General features: G+C 30.5%; 2 protein-coding genes across 2 annotated transcripts; both read right to left on the bottom strand.

Annotated features, from left to right (window-relative positions):
* Window positions 1-623: 623 nt before the first annotated feature.
* On the bottom strand, window positions 624-9,930 carry LOC119688052 (sodium-dependent proline transporter-like). The gene is made up of 10 exons (XM_038102675.1): window positions 9,124-9,930; window positions 5,391-5,522; window positions 5,149-5,318; window positions 5,008-5,090; window positions 4,814-4,949; window positions 4,371-4,698; window positions 4,154-4,302; window positions 1,549-1,677; window positions 1,255-1,461; window positions 624-1,194 (listed from the first exon to the last, which is right to left on the bottom strand). The coding sequence occupies exons 1-10, from the start codon at window positions 9,284-9,286 to the stop codon at window positions 913-915; spliced, it is 1,779 nt and encodes a 592-aa protein (XP_037958603.1). The 5' UTR covers window positions 9,287-9,930; the 3' UTR covers window positions 624-912.
* Window positions 9,931-13,080: 3,150 nt separating this feature from the next.
* On the bottom strand, window positions 13,081-17,761 carry LOC119689875 (sodium-dependent neutral amino acid transporter SLC6A17-like). Its single transcript, XM_038104805.1, has 10 exons — window positions 17,311-17,761; window positions 16,114-16,245; window positions 15,867-16,027; window positions 15,696-15,811; window positions 15,501-15,636; window positions 14,197-14,524; window positions 13,983-14,131; window positions 13,790-13,918; window positions 13,518-13,724; window positions 13,081-13,447 (listed from the first exon to the last, which is right to left on the bottom strand). Exons 1-10 carry the CDS (start codon window positions 17,471-17,473, stop codon window positions 13,166-13,168), a joined length of 1,803 nt encoding a protein of 600 aa, XP_037960733.1. The 5' UTR covers window positions 17,474-17,761; the 3' UTR covers window positions 13,081-13,165.
* Window positions 17,762-20,970: the final 3,209 nt, after the last annotated feature.

The raw sequence follows: 20,970 nt of genomic DNA, 5'->3' as shown, positions 1-20,970 counted from the left end.
GAAATTCAAAAAGTCACTGACTTATCAAACCGCCCTCGTATATTAGTACAAATTTGAATAATTATTAAGTACAATATTTTTAATTTAATTTAGTTTTAACAAAATAAGTTTTGAGTTTTATGTGAATATTAAAAAAGTACAGGATTCTATATAGAAAATGAGTTAATAAAATTTATTAAGAACACAACTGCAGATTTAAAATAAAGATTAATAAATTGCTTGTATATTCGAGTTCATATTAAATCGAAATAAATGGATAGATTTTATAGTTCCAGGAAAGTCAGCATTAACGCCTTAAAATTATTCGTCGTAGACGACCAGGTGTCCCTCATAATTCGTGCTCAGAAGGATAACAAAATACGGACATTTTCCTTCAAATGGGGGAACTGACGAGGTTGTTGTAACCTCGTCCTTCACATACATTGTTCTTTGTTTATGAAACCAATCTGTTACGTGATTAGAAGTATACGACCGATATCAGATAGTATGATATGTTATCAATATTTAAATAATTAACCGTGTTTGAGTTTACAGATGACAACAAATAAATTTCAAGTACATGGTCAAACTCAGATAACACCATATATTTTTAATATTTTGTTAAATTAATTTAAAAATTATAATCACAATAAAAAAAGTGTCTTTATTGCTTTTTGTAACACTGTTCTCTATTGCTCTCTATTGCTCTCTATTGAGTGGCTATTGAAAGAACAATTGTTTGTGGTTTAATGGTTTGATAGGTGCATCCTAATTTTTGAACTTATAAATCTATATACCTATAGTTTATCTGGTTTGGTTCCAATTTTGTATGTTTTCATTTTATTTTTTTAAATTTAAATATTATAAATTTTGTATGTAATATATTAACAAATAATTTCGTTCAGCAATCGACAAAAAATTATTTCCTTGTAGTTAAAGCACATCTCCATCTACTTCACTTAATTGATGTGTCATGTCTACATCACTCATAGCTTCCTCGTATTTTCGACGCTCTTCTGGATCTGTTGGATACCAGTCCAATGGCCTACAACAGCGTTTGAGACGTGTCCAAAATTCTCCCGATGTTTGTGAGACAATGTAAATCCCATAGCCAGGTATTAGCAGCCAAGGTAGCACAATTAAAAATAATGCAATAATAAGCGTTACAGGCGAACCATACAAATGTTCGGAAATCGAATAAAAAATAGATACCAACTGAAATTAAAGAAAATGCATTAAAAGTTTTAATTTTATTTTAGAAAATACTGTGCCTACCAAAGTAAATAACAAAAATATTGGGATTAGATAACGTAAGACATTGATTTTCCAAGTAGCAAAAGTTTTTTCCAACATAAATTCTATATCACGTTGGAAACGTTCACGTCCATATATCCATAGGACTACCAGTAGTAGTAGAAGATCAAGAGTAGTTTGAGTAAATAATGCGTCTGCTTGAAGTGCCGAAAAACTAGCCAACCCATGCTGTAAATGTGTTATGGAATTAAATAATAAATAAATTCGGATGTAGTTGGATGTCAAGTGAGGATTTAGTGCTCAGTGTATACTTACATTTGAGGTGAAATAGAGTGACATTAATGTCAAAACGCCAATGCTTCCAAAAATTGTTTCCTTCCTGTGTTGCCGCAGTATTTCAAATTCATCGAATAAACTAATAAAAATGGTTTGCAGTTGTACAACCTAAGATATGGTTTCAAAATTACATATATATATCCGATCAAGAAATTGTGTAAGTATGTATAATAATTAATAAATGAGTTGTATTTATATGTAAAGTTTGAAATTTATATATATAGATAATAATTAATTATATATTATGAAAATATTTGATTTTCATAAAAATAGCTCCATATCAATATTATAAATATGTAAGGAATATATATATAAATATGTATAAGTATACGTTATATATGTATTGATACAAACTAGATTGTAGTCTACGTCCCGGAGCTAACCGAACTACCTTTTATCCGAGGCAAATAGCGAATGCAAACTAAGCAATAATTTTTTAAAATAGCAGATCTACCTCAATTACAACAACAACAGTAACAGCTTAAGTTTTATCATCAGTAGACATCTGATAATATTAACACTTTGTGCTATAGTTTTCTTTAGTTTTTTGATATAATAATCAATAAATTGCAGACATTGTTTTTCTTGTATTTTTCGAAATCCGTTAATAGGGGTTGTAACAAGCTCTTTAAATCTGAGTTTTTAGGATTGCTCTTTTCTATATCGTCCTTGCGAAAAGTGAACTTGTGACAATATCTTTGAACGTCGTTTTTTTTGACAAGACAAGTGACTCAGAGACATACAGCTATAATAAATGTACAGTAATATACATATACAGTAATAAATATTATATGATACATATATCATATGAGATTTATTATACTTCAACCATGTCGTCAGATATTAAACTATATCTTTTACTATTTCCATAATTCATAATCAGCAGACTTAAGTCCTAGGTACTTTATATGTTATTTCACAGTTTCCTGCCCTAAAAGTTATTACTTCTGGTGCTTATAATAACCGCTTCTGTTTTTTCTGCTGCGAGCTCAAGGTTTGCTTTAATCAGCCATTCGGTAATTATATTCAGTACATGTCGCTGATAGTTTTTCAGTCTTCTTGGCAACTATTGCCACCTCAAGATCGTTTACAAAACCAACAATTGTTGCATTTTCTGGTAATCTGATGGCGCAAGACGCCATTGTACATTTTGTTCCATAGTGTCGATCCCAACACTGATCCTTGTGGTACAACTTTGGATATGGTACACTACTTCACACCCTCATCTGTGTCATAGAAAAGAAATTTATTATCAAAATAATTTACTACGATCCTGCGTAGGTGACCTGGAACCTCGAGATCGTCTAGTACGTGCACTATTTTTGACTAGTTTGCTGTATTGAAGGCATTTTCTGAAGCAAGCGTCAGTAGCGTGCAGAATTTTTTATTGCCAAATCTCTACCTGGTGCCACTTGTAGCTTCACGTGCTATCTCTGTCATCATTCGAATTACATCTATTGTGGATTTGCCACTTCTGATTTCAAATTGCTTCGGTGATAAGCGATTACGGGATTCTAGATAGCAGGCTTAAGTAAGTTAATTGATATGTACACGCGCGCGAATTTTATTCATGAAATTATATTATTAAGTAACCTCTTTAGTTTGCATATTGAGTTCACAGTGAACGAAATTATTTTTAATTTATCAATCATGTCTGTATGTCGCTTGATTCTATCCCATAATTTAAACTAATTTGAGACTACATTCATATGAGTAATTAATTTTGTTTTAAATAAAATTATGGATCCATATCCTTGCAACTACTTAGTTTGTTACACCCGATAATACAATACGATTTTACGATTTGCTGTGCTGAGTGAAAGTCATATGACATTTATCCACACATTTCATTGACAGCAAAATTTTTAATACATCAAGCAACTGGATCGACGTATTAACTAGTAACCGTCAAAATCCGGGATCGTTGAAACCTGGTCTACTCAACTAGCTTATATCAACCAGTAATTTATAAGTTGTAGGAACTTTGAAAACTCCATCGTATAATTTTACAGAATTAAAAGAAGCTAGTAAATTTCAAGCAGTATCAATCCGTAAATTAAAACTTTCATAAATGTCGGAAATTCTTACAATATTTTATAGAATTACCCATTAGACAAAATTAGAAAAGAGAAAGTAGTACACTGTAATCTATGAAATTTATCTATTGTATTACACTCCCAGCTATGCTGAATTGTATTGACGGAAAGATTGGACGAATATTTCAATGTTCTTCGGTTCTAGTTCCATTCTTGATAATCGTGGACATGAACAATGCAGATAGTTTACATATTTGTAAAGAGGGAATCTATTTTTGAACAAATAAATAATTTCAATTTTTTTTAATATTTTCAATTAATATTAGAGTATAAATCTTTAATCTTTCCTGATTTATGAACAATAACATATGGTGTGAAATATTTATCACAATTTCAATTTAAAAATGTATGCTATTGCATACTGTTTATACATAAATAAAGATGACAGATTTGTACTCGTAATGCTAAAATATTAGTCATAACTATTATAAATAATAACATAAAAATACAAATAAAAAGAAAGAAAAGTAACTTAATGAAATTCTTACCATCACGATCACCGCAGTCACAAATAACATGCCGTAGAAGAGTATGGACCACATATTTGCAAAACTCATATTAGCAATAGCAGTGCCGGTAGACATGTATAAGACCCAATGATGCTCCACGAAAGTATAATAATTATTATCAGTAACCTCTGTACAATTATTGTATGTTTTTTTTTTTGTTAATAGTTTATTTGTATAAATAACTTTGTCAAATTACCAACAAAATGCTGTTGTACCAGATAGGAAACGAATCCAAATGCTAAAAAAACTAACAATTGTGCTATACATATAATCCAACTATACCGCATGATGTCTGTGCGAAATTTGTTAAGGCTAGACAGAGTAGTTACATTTCCCCAACCAGCTCCAAAAAATGAGACTGCATAGATTAGAATGCTTGGTATACCTTCTCTCCAATTATCGAAACTGGGATTAAAGTACTTGTGTAAGGCATTCCAAGCACCTGGTAAGAAAATAAAACGCAGTAAACATAAGCATACCACTCCTAATGTACCGATTATAGCGTACCGCACCAATTTACCAAACTGTAAACACAAATATTTGCCAAAAATTGCATTAATATATAAATAAGTTCTCCGACATTTGACACGATGAGTGAACATGTAAACTTAAATAGCATTACCGGTGTCTTTGTCTTACCTTTTCGGGTTCGTAGAATTTGTAAAATATATATGAGATTACAAGCCATGTGATGATACAATAAATAATCATATTCCACGATATAATCAATGGACTAGTACGGTATTCAAAGGGATAATTATTTCCATAATAGCTTCTGAAAAATATTGTTAAAGTGATTATTGTGCAAAGTTAATTGTTCAACTTAATATTACTCAAAGTATAAATATGATGGAACAGAAAAAGTTATATAAGAAAGTGAGTCATTATCTGCTTGCTCATGAGTTATATTGCATAACTGTAACAAAGACAACATGTTTATTATGTGTATATCAATATTTAATATTTATACTTACACTGGGTTTTTCGAGTGAAAATGTCTTATTATCCCATGTTTTAACAGCTTCGCAACTCCATGGTAGTGTAGGCCAAAAGGAATTAAAGAAGAAGAACATTGGGATCACAGCAAATATGCTGTAATACGAGAGTACTGAATAATTCAGTGCTAGACTTATGTATCCCATTCCTAAGAGATCGAGATATATTAATATATACGCATATATAATATGTGCCATACGCTTATGACAATAAAACATACCTTTAAAAAAAGGTGATATCCGAAATACCGATATAAATCCACTGCTCGAAAATTGACCCATAAATGTTTGTATTACCATTAATGGCACAATATAAATGCATAAACATAAAGCGAAAGGCAGTAAACCATACACTATAATTAAAAGTTAAAAGCATATATCATTATAATAAAATATAATTTAAGAGTAATAGTGCTTCCAAGTGTTCTAGCTTTACGTTACTTATGTAGCTCGAATATACTCAAACTCGAACATTTATATCAAACGTATTAAATGTTCGAAAATTTACAAGCTACTCGACGATGTCTTGTCTATTAAAATAGCAAGTCTGCTAAATCCTATTTATTTTTCTTTGTTTTATACAAATATTTATAATAATGATAGCAATGGGTTGTTCGAACATTATCGAGTTTGATCCAAATATTCGAATATAAGAATACTCGGATATAATTATCGAAGCATTGAATAGTTCAAATAATATTTGAGTCACTACTTAACACAGCCGTGTTAGATCGTTTGTGTGATACTGTTTGTAACGCAGGTGAAAATAAACAATTATACATATCGCCATCCTAATTTGACAGCATCGATTTAGTAACAAATGTCAAACATAATTGCCATTTAAAGTATCGTTAGACAACCGTTAAAATTCGTAAAGCAACCTTACGGCTGGGGCAGCGAGGTAGTGAGAATTTACAAATAATTGTGGAAAGATTATTGCGTCCATAAAAAGCTCTGTATAGTGGGATATTTGATTTGAAGGTGTAATACGCCTTACTTTTTTGACGACAGTTTAACAAAAACTGGCTTTTTAGTTCGCTGTAGTCATTTAATAACCAAATTTTTTCCATAAAATTGAAAATGTAGAACAGGATGGTGTAACGAACTACAAGCTATGTAAGTTAGAATATTTATAAATTTCATACAGGTTAGATATGTTATTACAAATGTAATTTAATATGATCCGTAGACATTATAAATTCAAATGAAGCTGTACGTTTGAATATCATATATTATTTACTATATTTTTCATCTATTTATATATATATATATATATATATGTATATATATCTTTAAAATGATTATGAAAACACAAGATATATATTTTTTTATGTATATATAGTTTTGTTGGAGTGAAACACACGAGTCTAGGTGTAATTTAAGACTTTGTTGTGAAGAATTTTTAAAATTTGCTCCGTACGATGAATACGATCCTCTAACGTTGACATTGTGTAAAAATTGTCGTCAAGAGAGTTACCACAACCTTTGATGCCAGTTAGTAGTTGTTCAAGAAAGCTTTGGTTATACCAAAAAGTAAACGCTGAGCCCTAACGGTGTGTTTACAACCATGAATTGCTTTGAAAACTCTTCTAATTCCATTTGAAGATATATAAAGTTTTCATGTTTACAATTTTAATCATCAAGTATATCAATTATAATAAGAACACATAACCTTTATCAAAAAGTTTCGGGAAATACCGGCACGAGGTGTTTTGAAAAATTATCACTAGATGTTGCTTTCACAAATGGGTAGATATCTATTCTAAACTTTGTCCACAAATTAAAGCGATTTAGTTTGATATTTGTAGAAACAAGGTTATCGAGAGTACACCTGCTCATGTGTGTATTTCCGATTTTTTACTATTTTAAAACCGAGAACTTTAATGCACCTACACACATTAATTTTTTTTGCTTTTTTGAGTTTTTAATCCAGAACGCTACAATAATCATCAAACAGCCACTCCAGTTCCTTGATTTGACTTCCTACGGTTTGATCCTCTTTGATCCTCTTGATTCAAAAAATCTTCTGATGAACGCGTTTGGTATTTGGGTTAAGTATTTGGGTTTTCGATTCTCTGAATAAACTCTGAATAACTAACACTGATGTTTAAAATTAAATTTTCATTACTAAAAAATTAAGAAAAAGTAAACAAATTAAGATGAAGTTAGACTTAAATTCAGATAAGCCTGTGATTTCGTTCAAATTTTGAAACTAGGTTTCTTAACAGGCGTCTGAAAGCAACAACTGGACGGTCAATAGTCGGTTTTCATACTTAAGAAAAAAATGCTGGAGATTCTAATATTAATTAATATTAATTAATACTAATTAATAATAATTAATATTAATTATAAAAAATATGAAAAGTGAATAAAGCTTCAGCTCATTATTGAATTGAACTTTTAAAATTCACTATAATCTGTCAATATACAAAGAGATTTATCTAAGTAACTTCATAAAATTAAACAATGACTTATCATCCCCGAAGAGTAATAATTATCTAATAATTGCTATATTTGACAGTAGCAATAAATACAATATCTATTTTAAGACTAATCCAATTGAAATGTAAATGAGGGGCGTACTATACTTACATACCATCTGTTTATGATAAATGTAGTTTTATTTTTAAATCTGTTCCATGTGAGTAATTATTAAATAATTTTTCTATCGTTATTATTGTTTATTTTATTTTTCTAAATTAGATCAACTGTCACATATAACGTGTTACGTAACATGAAACATATTATATTATTAACTATAAAAGCGGTTTCAAGTGAATAGCACTGAGAAGTAGTCAGACATAGATGGACACCTATTTATGGAAATCTGCTTAACATTCAATTAACATTCTATTGAAAATACTTTCTTCGATATTCCACAAAACAATTACTGTATCAAACTGTCCCAAATAGTTGTAAAAGCAAAAAAATACCTATCATAACTGTCAAAAAATGCACGAGCTGATTATGTTTTAATATGAGATTTGGCCCCAACCATTACACCTCATAGACTATAATCCATCTGATTAAGTTCATTTAGTCAAATGGATTAAAATTGGAATCGGAATAAAAATAATGTGAAAAATATCAGAAGTGGGATGCTTGGTGACACCGTTTTTGGCTTCAACATCTTGTATTACCAGAGAAATAAATGAGTTAGCATAGCAAATATTCGGTGAAATGGAGATATAGTGCGGTCCTCTAATTCGTGCAATTTAAACGATGAGATAGAGACGTATTTGAAATTATTGGCTTGTGCTGATAAATCAGCGATGGCTTCAGCTCTCAAAATAGATATAGAGTGTGTGATTCGCGAATGTGTTAGAGACTGTAACTGTTTTTTTTTTGAAACATTTGTGAAAAACGTAAGCTCGTGGGTGGAGTTCTTGACATTTTTGCAAGAGCTAATTTACCAAAATGTTTTTCCGTCATTTATGTCACAGCCGAATAATAAAAAAAGATTTCATTCATTCGTTTAAATGTGTCTATTTTCTTCATTTTAAAAGTCTTCTACCGCTTTAAAAAATACTAATATATTAATATACATTAATATTTGACTGCAGTTCTGAGACGTCTGTTGGTTCGATAGAAGTCAGACAAGAATAATAGGTTTATTACTTGTTCATACCATACCACAGGTACGTATGAAAGCGTAACATATAAGCAAGTATTTTATATAAAATTTTCTAAATAATGGCTTTAACTTAAATAATTAACACACATAAAAGTGCAATATTATCAAAGCTAAACTAAAGTGTGGTCCTATAATTACTTTACATAGTTTATCCAGGAAAAATATTATCTAAAAATAAATCACTTTCCGATCATATAATAAAAATCTAAACATAACATCAATAAAATTAAAAAAATTTTTTTTTCTTTGCAAACAGAAATTTTAAAATGACATTTCGATAACCCTAAATATATATTATTTTGATATTGTCGTTATCTTACCTCCCATATCAAAAAAGAACATCCAGCATAAGGAAAAGACTTCTATTTTGAATGATGAACTGATGCAAGCGTAGACAAAATCTGTTGGTGAGGACCAAAATCCACGCTCCTTATCTGGCCGAAAAGGCGATCGGCCAAATTCGTAAGACGTTTCGTACACCATTTTTTCACAATTATCAATTATTATTTTATTCTTCAAAAGCAAGACAGAATTAAGCACAGTTTTTCGTCTGGTAATTAAATGTCACTGCGTTACGTTAAAGCACAGTTTTGAACTTGAAATCGTTTCGAAATGAGTTAAAAACGTGATCTCATTCTAGAGTAAACTTAATGACCGATCCAGAGATGAAAGACGAAAAATGGAAAGAATTAATTGAAAATATTAAGTGTTGAAGAAGAAGCAAGCAATTATTTTATCGCCTTCATAAGTTTGAGCTCTTAGCAAAGACAAGTCGCGAGATTTAATAAATCGTAATGAAAATTAAACAAAATAAAAGCGAGTGCATTGAAGTTCACCGCGTTGCACCGTACTGCACCCCACCTCACCTAATCGCTCGCCAGCTAAGAAGAGATTTTTGCGAACCTATTTGCGGCGACGACGCCGAGCAACTAAAATATGATTTTGGCTGTGGCTGGCTTAGCTAAACTCAGAAATTAGTCGGCCACAGTACTCGATTTAATTATCAGCGATTTATTTGATTTCGTTTGAAAAGCATCTGACGAACGCGTACTCCAAATTGCATCTCAACGCGTCAAAATTATGAATTTGATTTCACTGGCTTAGCGTTTTGAACTGCTGTAAGCGGACTGCGACGAAACATACGTGGCTCCGAGATATAAAAGCGAATTTTTTATAATTTGTTATTATTTTTTATTATGTGCCACAATAATTGCCCATACAAATGCTTTTTGATAACTGATATTAGAAACATCAACAACAACAACTACTACTACTACAACAACAACAACAACAACAACAGCACCATCAATAATATAACGAAATCCAGTGACAACATCAACAATAGTAAAGTCAACACATGATTGACAGATTTGTAAACAAAATAAAAACGATTTAAAACGATTTGTTGGAAAAATTCTTAAATTCGAGCAAACAATTCAATCGAGATATTGTTTCCTTAGAATTTGTCTGAAAAGAAAAACACTCTATTCATGGAAATCGAAGAATGAGTAAGATTTTGGCATGGATTAATAAAATCCATTTAAAATAAGGAAAGACAAGAGCCGTACAAGAATTTCTTTGCTGGTACTTGATAATACAAAAGTATCATCATTACAAAATAATGGGTGATGGCAGGTAAAATGTACGCAATGGCTCAGATCCGATCATATGCGAAGAACACATCACAAGGACAAGGCAAGTCACAAGGACAAAATGCATAACAAGATCCAGATTACTTAGACTAATTGTTAGTAACATGTTTTTAAGTAAAGACAACTTCACACTAAACTCAAGTTGACTATATATTACTTATCAGGATGCAGTGATCAACAATATGTTTGTTGCAATATATGAATAATAATCATATATGACTATGAAAACACATTCAGGTGTTTTTCTTAAGTAATTTTAAAAAATTGTATATAAAATACTATAATTTGTAGTTAAAACATTAAAAACTTATCCATTAAGTAATAATATTTTACTTTTTCAGATGCATAATATCCATATTATACTAATAACGTTCTCTGTCATCTGCTCAGTCTCCGTCATCAGTGGGCCGGCAACAGCACTTGTAGTGCTTGCCTATGGAAAATCTTAATTTAAAATTGAATAAACGTCGCCACAGTTGCTAATTTAAGCATCCTTATCTTAACATTACTAATATTTTTAATTCTTGCGCTATACGTGTACATATATACATATGTAAGTGTGTATACATATATATGACGATATACTTCGCCAAACCAGTTCAGGAAATATGAATCATAAATTATTAATGAAAATTTTGCTTCTAAGAGACACATACCTATATAGTATTATAATGAAGAAAATAACATTTGAGTTCTTCCCAAATATTTTTTGTAGTTTCCTTCTTTTGCTGACAGTTTAAAGGTTATCAACATTGTTAATTGACTATCAACCCCCTATCTATTATCGAGACCTACAAGGAAAAGTCAAAGGAAAACAATGGTTTGGTATGAAAAATGGAATAAAATTATAAAATAAATCTGTAATTATAAAAATTATTTTATAACAGAATCACGTGTACACACTCATAAGAAATAACGTGTTTTTTCTTTTTTATATAATAATAAAAATAAATATTCTCTTTTAATAATTTCGAACATTTTTTTATAATATAATACTAAAGAAATTTCATTATCTCCAAACTTTCTCATTAGTACATTGAAGTCCTTACAATACCACCCTTGGTTGGCAAAGTTGCCTAGTTTGTTAATCGGGGGTGAGACATTGTCGATCGCTGATAAGTTTTTATTAGCTCTAGCTTGAAAAGCGCTATTCATAATTTTTTCCATATTAAAATAGTTATTCAAATTTAAGACTTGACAGAGGTAACATCATTGCCATCAGGCAAAAATGATTTCACACTTATGGATTCATTACAGCAGTTACATCCTATAGCAAGTCTACGGTCAATCTCCAATTATTGATTGGAAATCATCACGGAGTTTCAAAAACTATATTCTACAAAACTAACCAATATTCGAAGTACCCATTTAATTAATAAAACCTTTTATTGAGTGAATTTAATGTACTAGATAAGGTACAGTTAAAAAATACAATTTCATATATGTTGTCTGGAAAAGTTAAAGTCGCGTCGCAGACAGCATCACCAGACTAACGTTGATACCGTCGAAACCTATTGGCTTTTAAAACGAGTTTAATTTTAAGCTTTCGCTAGTAAAATGGGGTTTATAAAATCTCTCTCTGTTGCTCTATACTTCTCCATGTAAGCATAATATTTTTATCAATTCTGTACATTTATTAAGATCTATATCCGTTTATTTGAACATTAATTTGAAAACTATCTCATCTAAACGAAACTATGAAGTTGGAATTTCGTTTCTTGGTTTTAATGACCATTGTAATTGATGGATGGTGAATGGGATTTATTTTATGCCGAACTAATATTGTACTGGTTATTTTTGCTTCCCAACATACGTCACTAAAAAAGTGACATCCGTTGAGTGTGATTACAAGTTTAAAATTCTTGGTAAAAAATAATTTTATGATTTAAATTTGTCGCCCCATCAATGCTTTCGTCCTAGGCCATCACCCCACTGAGCTCCCTGTCACCCAAATGCCGCCACTGGATATATATTGTAAAAGAATGCTATCAGAGTACTATATGATGATGACTACAGAATATAGTCAAAATATCGATTTAAATAAAATTTAAATTAATTAATTTAATTAAAATGGAATAAATCATTCCTTGTATGGAAATACAATTTCTTATGCACTTGCCATAGGCTGATTTAAGTTTGACCTTCATGGAATTTTCTTTTTATGGCCGAAATCGAACCTAAACTGCCTTCCAGAAACTTCAAGCTTTATAAAAGGATTTCGTAATCATGAATTCCGCATAAGTCTTACTTCTCAGAAAAAACATTTAGGTTAGAGAGAAGTTAAGGTGCCTCCTCATGTTGCACTGAAACTGTAATGCAATTATTGCGAAAATTAAAACTATAGCTAAAAATAAGCAGATGTATCAAGACTTCATGGTTTTGTAAGAGAGTTTCTTCAAAAATTCTAAAAATATTTTTAACACTAAAAGTAGACATTTAAGCAATTATGGAGAGACGCAGTACAAAACCCATATTATCTTAACAAATGGCCAAACACATTTGTCTTAATGTAAACGTTTTTTATTTGATACTTTAAACAAAATATGAATAATTACGTTAACTTATATTTTTGAAATAATTTTACACATTACTTATATTATATTATATTAAAGATCACAATTCGCAGTTCAAAAGTTAATTATTAATTATTACATATTAGTTAATTAATTATTATTAATTAAACATTTATTAAAAATAGTAGATCAATTTTTTAGTCCGCGTCAGCAGTGACTTCGTTCAGTTGATGCGTAATATCCATATTACCCATTGCGTCCTCATAACGTTGCCTGTCATCTGCTTCTACTGGGTACCAATCAGTGGGTCGGCAACAGCGCTTGAATCGCATGCCGATGGAACCAGTTGTTTGCAGCATGCTCAGTATCCCGTAGCCGGGAATAGCGAGCCACGGCAGTAAGATGAATATAAAGGCCAGAACTTGTATAACCACACTTGTGAATAGGTGCTCGTAAAAAGCGAGGGAAACTGTGATGAGCTTGAAAATAGAATGATTTATTTGTGGTTTATTCAGTACGTATTGTATTTGGTAGGTGTTCGGAACATACCATGGTGAAAAGTAAACAAATAGGTGATATAAAACGCAACATATTCACTTTCCACGTTGAGAACCGCTGACCTAACATAAACTCAATATCGCGCTGAAAACGTTCACGTCCATAAATCCACAGTACCACCAGTAGCAGAATCAAGTGAAGTACAGTCTGCGTGAGCAGTGCATCTGTTGAGATTGTCATGAAATATACAATACCGTGCTAAAATATAATATAAGAATTGAAAGTAAACCAAATTGTGCATTTAAGTCTTGAACATTACTTACACTGGAGCAATAATATGTGGAAATCAATGCCAGAGAGCCTATTATAACTAAAGACACTTCATGTTTGCGTTCTCGTAAAACCTCAAACTCATCATAGATAGCAAGTAATGTGGAAAAAAGCTGAGTTACCTGAAAATAGTAAAATAAAGGATTAGAATTAAGTTGCCGAGCTTAGGCAAATATTCATGTTTACTATCATTATTATAGAGGCAAGCGTCATCATGCCGTAGTATATGATTGACCACAGATTTGCTAGTTCCATTGTAACTAATGCTGTACCAGTAGAAAGAAATAATTGCAAATGATGTTCAACATATTCATAATAAGTTTTATCTTGTGTTGCTGTTGGAAAAAGTATTTTTATATCATTGATTTCATATATGTATGCATTATTTTTCGGGACTTACCGTGGAAGTGTTTCTGTATCATGAAACTGACCATGCCAAACATTAAAAATATTCCCAACTGACCAAAACATATGAGCCAACTTTGCCGCATAATATTCGTTTTGAATTTATTTAGACTCGAGAGCGAGATAATGCTTCCCCAACCGCCACCAAAGGCCGCCAAAACAAAAAATGGAGCGTTTGGTAGGCATAAAAGCAACTTGTGCGGGGACGGCAGAAAGAAATCTTCAATATTGTCAAGAACTCCAGGTAGAAAAAGAAAACGTGCTAGGCAAATGACAAGCAAGCCCATTGTTGTTAAGAAACCGTAACGTAATAGTTTTCCTAGCTGAATAAAAAAATTAAATGGTAAGGAAATGGAAAGTAAATGGCGAACAATAAGAATAAGAGCACTTAAAAAGACTACAGTGGGGACTGCTGTTCCAAAAATAATGTTTAGAATCATAAATTATTAAATTGAGACTTAAATTGAGAATTTTTTCGCAAATATTAAGTTTTGATTAATTTCCTTCTTCAACATATGCTACTTGCTGATGTGTTCTTATAAGGTCTGGAATAGCACCAAATTTTTGACCGTTGTGCATAGGTAGGTAAGTAGATTGGAGTGGCGACCTTGTTTCCAAAAAAGCCCACCTGCGCTGAAATCACCACAATGTTGTGCATAAACAATAATAAAAAGAATTGAAGATCTTTTCTTATCTCAAATACTCTTTTCAAGTATTGTTTTCAATATTGGTGTGTAATATGGACTATATGTCAATGAAATTTAGAAACTATAAATTTCTTGCATTCTTTAAAAACAACCATTTTTAGTTTCTGTATATAAAAACCTTTTAAACAGATACTACAACTCATAAAAGGTAACTGTAAGTTTTCGTTGATTTTCTTAATTGTCATTATGTGAAATAAAGTTCTTCGGATCCTCTTGAAAAATATGGATATCACTTATTCAAGATTTGAATGACATTGATCATTGATCATGATTTACTAATACTGCAGTTATAGTTTTTAAATGACTATTTATAAAAAAGTTTAGAATTTTTAAATTTTTAAATATTTTACTGGTATTTTTAAATAGTTTTTGATATCAAAGTATTTTAAGCTGAAGTAAAATTGGAAACCTCACAGTTTTATAATCCATATTCGTGAGCTTATTTTGAACTAGCCCTTAGTTTTCTACCTTTGTCTCGTTTTCAAAATAATCTATTCAAAACTATACAAATATTTACTGAATCATTTTACACAGGTACCTAAATACTCTGAAAATATATAGATTTATAGAAACAAATTGATCACTAGCTTACCTTTTCTGCTTCAAAGAAGTAATAGAATATAAATGCTATTATACCCCAACCAATAAAATTGCAAACTACCAATGGCCATGATATGGAAAAAACATAATTCTCGGGATCATAAGGAGTGAAGCTTTCAAACAAATATCTAAAAAAAGTATATACACTTTAGCGAACACATTTAGCAAATACTTTAAATGAAATTACTTGAAATATAAAGAGGACGGTATTTCTTCGCTAGGCCGATACCAAAAGTCATTAGTTGCATTAGTATGTTCAACATCCATTTCCACCGTATAATTAGCGGTCGTAATATTGCAAAGCTAAGATATTGGAATATAGGTATTAAAAATATTTTCATATAATTTGCACACTCACGCTATAATCGACACCTTTTTCTATCCAAGTTTTTACACCTTCACAGCTCCAGGGAATTGTAGGTCGAAATGATTGCAACATATAGTGCATAGGTATTATAAGAAACACAGCATAGTAAGAGATTGTTATTAAATTAAGCGCTAAACTGACATATCCCATACCTATTAAAAGAATTGAAGACATAAAAAGTTAGTATTACAATATATTCGTATAAAGTCAATAATATTGAAACATTCATTTAATTTACCTTTAAAAAAAGGTGATACACGAAATGCTGATATATAACCACTGCTTGAAAACTGACCCATGAAACACTGAATAACTATAATGGGTACAACATAAAGTGCTAGACATATTAGGTAGGGAAAAATAGCAGCAACTGTGAAAAAAAAGTAATTAGAAACCTTAATAAATAAATAATTAAAAAAACAATTTAATTTATAAAATATAATGTAAGTACGAATTAAAATAAATCATTCTATTACTGAAAAGTCATTGATGCAGCTTGGAGTGTATATTCCAAAATCATTAAAAATATTTAAACCGTTTGAATTAAATGATTAATAAAATTAATTATTGATGAACATGTAAATAATAATTAATAGATATAAATTGTTAATTTTTTTGCTATACTAAATGTTTAAATTTTCGTAATGTGATAAAGCAAGCTCAAATGTCTACGTTCACTTATATATTCGTATATAGACATATATGTTTTTTCCTCAAAAATCAGTCAAGCTGAACATATTATTTGGTGTAAAATGCAGTGATCACAAAAAATTAATTTAATGTATTATTATTATACACTCACTGCGACGATCTACATTTTTATACAATAATGTACAGATTTATATATGGAATTGTGCGGGTATATCACCTCGTCAACTATTTCGAAATAATTGTCTTTCTATAATTTTCTCAGTGAAACCGTTTTAAATCATCATAATCATATCTTTTATAGTCGTTTATCAATGTAAGAACTGCAAGTGAAAAAACACTCAAAAATATAGAGATCGCCACGATGTGAGCTTATGTGAGCAGATTGTCATCAGCGTACTACTGGGTTATCGTTGCATGGTTACCGCTCTCACACAATGCCATAAAGTTTTAGTAGCATTCAATAGTGCAATCTTAAAAAGCACTAGAAGGATTATTTTTTCAAACCTCATCATAGAGTTTGACGACTATTTCTCATAACAACCCGGCGTACGTATAAGGGATAACCCTAAATTCAAGTACAGAACTAATGGCAACATTGTTTTATTTATAGTATTATTATCATTATTACTATAATTATTATTATCATTATTATTAGTCTTACTTCATAAAATTTTAATTTGGTTTAATTTTAGTTTCACATTAAAACCATATAATCATAGTTGTTTCAATTTCTAATTCCAATTGATAAAGATTTTTAAAAATAAAACAGCACTGATGCACTTACCACCCGCCTCAAAGAAGTAATACCATCCAACGAAAACGAAATCTGTTTTAAAACCAAAAGACAAGCAGGAAACTATGAAATCCGTAGGTGTTGCCCATTGTCCACGCTTTGTGTCTGGCCGAAATGGCATTCGCCCAGTCTCATATGATGTTTCATAGACCATAATTCCCTGAGTGACCAACGATGTCTTTTCTTTAAGCGATAATAATGGTTGGTTGGATTGTCACGATAATTAAAACCAAAAGGCAAACAAATTGAATAACCTATTTACATATATCGCACTGGCTTGCTTAAGATCTGAATATTTCAATTAAATATATTCAAATTATTTATAAACACAAAAACAAAAGCAAAAAATCGGAAATGAGGCGAATACCGAAAATCGTGCGATGCGGCAGCCCACGATTTTAAGTTCTAATTAGGCGAAACTGCGCCGAAAGACTGAATTGGCATTTGTAAAACTGTATCCGTCAGATTCAACTTTCATTATCAACGAATTGAGAAATTTTCGAAATATAATTTTTTATGTTGTCGGTAGGTACTCCCTGTATTTTCAATTTGTGTAACTTTCTGTTTTTGTTTACAAAATGTTTATAAATTTTTAGAAAAAATGTTTGAGCGAATCTCAACACGAATATGTTTAAAAGTATTTTAGTGGGATGGGGTACAGGTGCGAAGCAACTATAGAATAGGGTTCTGAAAAATATTTGTGTAAATTACAAAATAAACACCAATATATTATATCATATATATGTTTATATAGATCTAAATAGCAGTTATTATTTATATTTCATTTATACACTCCCTTAACAGAAATAATATTGCAATAATAATAATAATAATCACCTTAGTTATCAAAAGTCTGCGGAAAAAATAGTGTAAGTGGATGAAGTGACAAATGTTCTAAAAATTGATCATAATATATATATATATATATATATATAGACTTTATATTAAAAGTCTATATTCGTCAGTCAGATCTTTTGCAAAAATAACATATCATGTGTATAAGGAAATTATTTATACTAATGAGTTCATATCATTTTCGTAGTAACGACTATCTCTAATATAAAGAAAATGCAAAAAATAAAACAACATTTAAACTAATGTTTTTGATCTTACCTGGTTTAAGACAGATTTATATTGCAATGACATACATAGTTAGTTAGTGAGTTGTGATAGAGGGAGGACCAAATCCTCCTCAATTAGTTAAGAAAGACATTTTGAATTCACACATCCTCGTTATAAGAAGTAGTGAAGAGTAGATCAAGTTAGAAACCAGTCAGAGGTATTTAATGACATATATAAAAATAAACAAATAATGATGTAGAAATTATTTAATTTTGCTCTATCCTATAATAAATGAAAGTACAGCAATAAATAAAATTTAAATAACACCATATATTTCCCTTTAATTCTGGGACCGCGGTGGAACCCTAAAGTGATCTGTATTATTAAAAAATATTTCTTAAATAATCGCAAAAACTTTTATATAAAACTTTTCAGTAAACGTTACGTATCAACCTAATAAAGATGAGCAAATGCTGATATATCTGCTAAGAGAATAAAATAATTTATTGAGTATAGTGAATTTTTGCCTTAAAACATTAAACACTGCTATAGATGAAGAAATTAGAGAAGTTAGTTAAATTTTTGATAAGGACTTAAGATATATATTATAATGTCGAAGTTTTAAAAATTAGGTTTAGTCTTTTCTTCTTAGTAAAGTAATCGTAAGATTCAATAGAGATAAAATACATCTCAAACTAGAGTTTACAAAGAACGGCATAGATATCTATATATTTATTACCTATCTCATCTTAGTAATTATATTTCTGTATGAACATGTTTGAAGTTAATTACTCTTGCATTCGTTTACTAAAACTCGAATCGACTTCGAATATGTTAGTTTTAAAGAGCAAGTCATCATCTGCAAACATTATAATTAAGGTTTTTGAATAACTCATCTTATAACAATGGATATTTTCATCAGTGTGTTTTCATTTGAGATAAGGGTCTGGCAGGTTACTCTGATGTTTGTGGTTTTATAATATTTTTTTATGATATATTGTGAATTGAAACGCTACTCGAAACAAACAAAGCCCATAGAGAGTAGAGCCCCCTCAAGAATGATATGTGGGAGAATGATTTGTCTTTATTCTCTCTGATGTCGCAGTGGTATTACGTCTTGACTACTGCGTTTATTACGTTGTTGTTATGTGTTCGGAATCTTAATTTCAGATAATTTTTAAATATATAAAATTTAGTTTTAATCAAGAAATTACCATATATTATATATTAAATGTAAACAAAAATAAATTTATTTCTTTCTAATTTTATTCATTTTTTTATAATATGTGAGTCTATTTACTAGTAATTCCGTTTAAGCTCGGTATTTCCCTTGTTTATTTTTTTAATTAATTCAGTTGAATTTCTTGTTCTTCTTCTTTTAATAAATGCAGTTCACGTTGCGTTAAACGCTTTCTAGATGAATCTCAGCTTATCAGTTTCATTTCCAGCACTTGGTTATATTACTATTAAATGAAATAATGAAAAAATATCTTCATGGAAGTGTGGAAAGAAATACAAAGTCAAGCTTATCAGCTGACTTAGTTCAAATTGGTACTGAGACAGAACGTCGACTTGGTATAATGATGACGACTTTGCTTTAAAAATTTTCTACAAAATGCTTAGGTGCAGTTTCTGGCAAGCGTTGAAGAAACATTTGATAAAGATTAGTCTTTTGTGAAGAAAAGGAATCCAAAAAAAAATCATTATATGTTTATCGTTAAGTCTTAAAGCATTTTATTTTTTTTTTAAGTTTGATAGTCTCTGAAACATAAAAATCATTCTTATATTTTTTTGTTCACCAGCGTTACGTCAATTCTTCATTTAGCTTTTTTAGCCTTCAGACTTATTAGTTCTTATTTATTTATTTTTTGTTTTGTTTCTTGTCATATCAACTTCTTATAACATTAAAAATGTTCTATAGATGGCATCTATAATAATAATAAGAAGAAAGAACAGGGTACTAGCTCCCATTTGAGCAGAGCACCGCGACCATTATTGATCTTTTGTGCTACAACAGACCCTAACTGAACAAAAGACATTCCGCCTTTCGAATGAAGGCCAAAATGTCGGTTGTTGAGGATCTCCTAATGTCGGAAGGTGATAGCAATTCCCGACCCAGTGATCTCCTCCTGGCCCCGATCAAAGCTGGGCAGTCACATAGAATGTGGCTGGTTGTCTCCTCTGCCTCCAGGTATCTATAGTATTCAGTAAAATACAACTACTGTTGTTGTGAATTTGTTATTCCTTATATTTTTCTCATAGTGTTGCTCCATTGGATAAAGGCGAGAATGCCTTATGGATGCGTGGAAAGATGTGTGGTGTGTGTGATGGAAGCAATCTTTCGAAATACAGTTAAAATTGTCCTAATGGGCCGAAAATTTGTATATAATTGTACTTTGGACCAATTAAAAACATTTTTTTGGGGGACACTCCTTTTGGACTAATAGAAGTTTGGCTTATTGTAAGTGTCCGCTAAAAAGAGTTTATACTGAATACAATTTAGTGGGAAATGTTTATTCCATGTTTTGGGCTTTCAATAAATGTAAGCTCCTTTAACGGTTTTGTTTTGTATCATGGATAAATCTTCTG

Source organism: Teleopsis dalmanni, chromosome X (genome assembly GCF_002237135.1).
Source record: "Teleopsis dalmanni isolate 2A chromosome X, ASM223713v2, whole genome shotgun sequence".
NCBI lineage: Eukaryota > Metazoa > Arthropoda > Insecta > Diptera > Diopsidae > Teleopsis > Teleopsis dalmanni.
This window is presented reverse-complemented; position numbering and strand designations above follow the sequence as displayed.